The sequence below is a fragment of the Austrofundulus limnaeus genome, unplaced genomic scaffold, assembly GCF_001266775.1.
Source record: "Austrofundulus limnaeus strain Quisiro unplaced genomic scaffold, Austrofundulus_limnaeus-1.0 Scaffold279, whole genome shotgun sequence".
In the NCBI taxonomy this organism is placed as follows: domain Eukaryota; kingdom Metazoa; phylum Chordata; class Actinopteri; order Cyprinodontiformes; family Rivulidae; genus Austrofundulus; species Austrofundulus limnaeus.
In genome coordinates this window covers 402,848-407,191 of record NW_013952681.1, presented here as the reverse complement: position 1 = coordinate 407,191, position 4,344 = coordinate 402,848, and the positions used below count along the sequence as shown (strand labels likewise).

General features: G+C 40.3%; 1 protein-coding gene across 1 annotated transcript in view; it reads left to right on the top strand.

The window, feature by feature from the left end:
- Window positions 1-2,862, top strand: part of LOC106526521 (disks large homolog 2) — a gene marked incomplete at its 5' end in the record, with an annotated part of 30,959 nt that extends 28,097 nt beyond the window's left edge. The window contains 2 exon segments of the mRNA XM_014021145.1: window positions 888-1,002; window positions 2,551-2,862. Of these exon segments, the coding sequence (XP_013876599.1) occupies window positions 888-1,002; window positions 2,551-2,800 (365 nt within the window).
- Window positions 2,863-4,344: the final 1,482 nt, after the last annotated feature.

Below are 4,344 nucleotides of genomic sequence, written 5' to 3'. Positions count from 1 at the left end.
ATTTTATCTTTTAAATATTTGAATTTCCAACATGTTCTGATAGTGGAATATGAGGCAGATAATGTTACAGGAAAATTTCCAATTTCTGAGCAATCTGAATGTGCCACAGTTCATCCACTGTCATCAGTGACTGCTGCTACGCCTGTGCTCTCATGGCAGGCTCTGCAGTGGGGGAGGAGCTGTGGAGGGAGGGCTTGTAGCACAGCAGAGAGCAAGGAGGAGAGAGCTGTAAGACTAAGACCACAATTTTCTCAGAATCCCCTACTGCAGCTTTAATTTTTTTCTGTCATTGGTGTGTAAACTTGCCGTAGAGTCACAGTGCTRCTTGCAGAGTGAAGCCAGTTAGCTGTTTTACAGATATTGTGCCAAAGTGGCTGTGATAGTATCTGACAGTTATTCACAACTCATKTGCTGACAATTTTTTCAAGATTTTAAGGGAAATGGCTACACCTTTGTCCCTTTACACCATAATAGGATCTTAGACTGAAATTCTGGCTTGAAAGGTGGAGAGCAGTATGTTTACCTCAAGGAATGCTAGGCCTTTAGACAAAAGGACGTTTCAGTGCATAAAAATCTGCATATAACGCTTCCATTTTAAAAATCCTACTGGTGTTTATCCAACCTTTATTAAAAAAGTTACTTGATAATGAAATATACAGCAACTTGTTCAAAACCTAAAACAATAAAAATAAAAATAACCATAAAAAGTTCATCCAGTGCAGCAGATCTGAGTCATGTCCTCTGTACTCCATATTAGTTCATGTTAGCCCGACAGCAGTGTAGAATCTAGTTTTAGGCAGACCCTAATCCTAACCTTTCCTCCAGGTCCTGGGATCTGAATGCAGACCTAGTTTCCAGATATGATCCAGTGTAATCCTGTTTTACAGAGTATGGGCGTTTTGAGGCCCGGATCAATGACCTCCGAGAACAGATGATGAGCTGCAGCATGAGCTCTGGGTCAGGATCGCTGAGGACAAACCAGAAGAAGTCACTTTATGTGAGGTCAGTCTGCTTTTTTACATTCAGCAAAAGCACCATCAACCATCCGTCCATTTTTCTCATAGAGATTTCTGACAAAAAACCTTTAAAGACTTTAATGTGTGTGTAAGATGGCAGCACTAATCAGTATAATGTACTGAATACAAACACACATACACGTACAATGAAATCAGGTTTGAGTCTGAATGTGGAGAACACTTCTAATTCTAGCAAATCCCTACAGACTCAGGTTCTCTCTGACCTGATAAAGCTTCCAGTTTCTCTCCAGTGAAACTAAAGGTAGACCTTTAGTTTGGTTTAGTGTTTAGTTTTTAGTGTTTAGTGTTTAGTTTTTAGTGTTTAGTGTTTAGTNTTTAGTGTTTAGTGTTTAGTTTTTAGTGTTTAGTGTTTAGTTTAGTGTTCTGCAGACTTCATTCATTCCAAGGTTTTGACTGAGATCATCTCATGTTGAGAAATGATGGCCTTACTGCCAGTTCGGTCAAGCTTTGAGAACAACAATAGGAGCAATCTTGCACAATATTGTGAGATGTCACATGATTTTTTTCACTGCTTGGAATCTGTAAAATTGACTAAGGTATAGCCTTTTTGTGTTAGGCTGTCAGTCACATGTAGCAGCCATCTTTGTTAGACTGATTTCAAATATTAAGTTTTACRTCCAGTAATTATTTTTTGTGTTTTATTGAAATCTGTCTAGTGGATCATAAGCTATTTTGCTAACAGACAAATAGGGTTGACTCTAGTTATTGTTTGAAACAAAGAAGCAAAGAAGTCTTGCGTTGTGTTAAGCTCAGTATACGCTGGGGAAAATTCTGAGTTACCATCGCACCACATTTTAGCTCAATATTATTAATATTTATTGGGTTATAGTTAGGTTTCCATGTCTCCAGCAGAGCATGGAACCAGGGGTGGAGCTTCAGTGGGGGCTGGGAGGGTGACACGCCCCCAGCCTGGGCCCATATGGGGCCCGGGTTGGGGCCCAGAGTGAGTCTGGAACTGGTCGGGCCCAGAGGGAGATAGAACGTGTGTTCTGCTCTGGTCCAACCTCTGCAGTAAATATTCAGCCATTATAAGCAATATGAGTATTTACACTGGCTCCTCATGATGGTGCAGAGCAGCGAGTGGACTGAGAACTGCCAAAATTAGATTCATCTTTTGCCCGATGCTGGAGCTGCTCCGGAGTCAATTTACAAAAATCACACCGCACCAACAGGAAGAAGAACGAGCACAACTTCTGTTTTTACAAAATAAATCCCCAAAGAAAGAGTAATTTTGTCTAAATGTTTGCTATATTAATAATTATATGGGTATATTTATACATAAATGCTTTCAAAATGCATCATTATGGGTAGGAAGCAGATGGAAACATGCGGCTTGCAACATGTTCATACACACATCATCCACCTGGATTTTATTCTGAAATCAGAAGTTTCAAAAAGTCAACAGGGATGCAGTTTAAATCCGTCTTCCATGGAATGACTTGTTTTGCTCAGACTTTTACATTTATCACTGGATTTATTGTGCCACCTCACATTTCCTGCACATTCCTCTCAGAGCATGGGACGAGACCGGACCGGTTCGGAGGCAGTATGGAGCCGACCCTTTGAGGCAGGTGGAGAAAGCGGGCCCGAATGCATCCAGAGAAGCCTGGTCTGCTTTGATTGACAACCCCTTCCGGGGACCAGATAACAAACAAACATGTGTTGTTGATCTGGTAAAAATGTTTCCATCCAGCAGTAACTTCAGAGGTTTGCACCGCTCTCTTTTTATTTTTGACTCTTCCAGTCACCATTTCAACCTCTGAGCGCTCATTCGCTAAGTTAAAACTCACCAGCATGTCAACCCCTTCAGTTGTTTACCTGTATACTGAGCCTCATTCATAATTTTAGCAAAGAATAAAATAAAATAATCCATATTAATCACAGGCGCAGGGTTGGGGGATACAGGTTGTCTGTTGGCCGCAGGTTTCAGCACCTGTACAGGGCAGAGCCCCAGGGCAAAGCAGGAAGAAATGAGGAGGGGAGAACTTATTTATAGTGGCAGAGCAGGTTGGAAGATGGTTATTTTAGGTTATTTATTGTTTTTTAATGTCCTACAGGCTCTGAAATGTAAAAAGTTTGAAACTATGTTTTTTTAAATCCATAAAACTAAAAATATTTGGGAGAGATTGGTCTGTTAACTTCAGTATACCTGCAAAATGAGGAAAAACTTACAGACAGTCCATACAACTTGGCATGTTGCACTTGAGTGGGACACAGTGGGACAGGAGAGACTGAGAGGACTTGTCACGTTGTCCAGAACAAGAGATCAAAGAGCATCACGGACGAGATCTCGGCGCGCAAGGCTCGTCATCTGTTCTTCAATAGTGGTGAGTAGCTACTTCTTTTTGAAATTGTGTTTGTGAACATGTAGGCCGCTGTGCCAGTGTTACTGAACGTTAGCACTGATAGGTTACAGGCTGAGTTGAAATAGATAAAGCTGGTGTCAAAATGACTCGACCACTATCCGTGGTGATGAACTGTTTTGAATTTGTGTTGTTTAATCATTAGTAGCTCAATGTTTAATAGTTTTCTTGGTTTGTTATACTTCATGTCCATTTGATGGACTTCAAAATAGCATAGTCGCTCTATGGTGCTGAAGTTTGTAAGCCCTGCTGTTGCAGGCACATGTATGTTGTATAAAATGATGATATCATGAGCTTTATTATTTGATATAAAGGGCCCGGTCATTTGCCTCGCCCCCGGCCCGGCTCTGACTTGTTCCGCTAGTGCATGGAACCCTATTCTGACTGTTCCATTTTCTATTGTTATTATGGGTCCAAGCCGCGGAGCAGTTGAAATGCAACAGTTTTTCCATGCATCCAGCAAAGCATGGAACCCTATTATTTCACTGTTTTTTTTTATTATAAGGGGTCCAAACTGGCAGAGCAGGTCAACGCAGCTGCAATGTTTCCATGTCTCCAACAGATTTAAAATCTAATCGCCACAAAACTCACCATCCTATATCTCATTAGTATGCTGATTCAATGTTTTGAAGGACAAGTATAAAAATTTTAAAATGTGTGAGTTATGCCTAGGCAAATAGCTTAAGCAAGCTAGCTAAACAGGAATTTGGCCATATTTTCAAAATAATATGGCTTAATCAGATGAAAATCATACAAGTAGTACAGGAGTCAGTTTAAAGTTGGTGAACCAAATTTTCAAATCATTGAGGCATAAATCACGAAAAATTCTTACGCAAAAATGGCTTATCGGCTATTCATAAAACTTTTCATAGACCTACAAACCCTTGACTTGAACCTAAGTATAAAATATCATTATTCACAAATAAACTGGGCATGGCCTATAC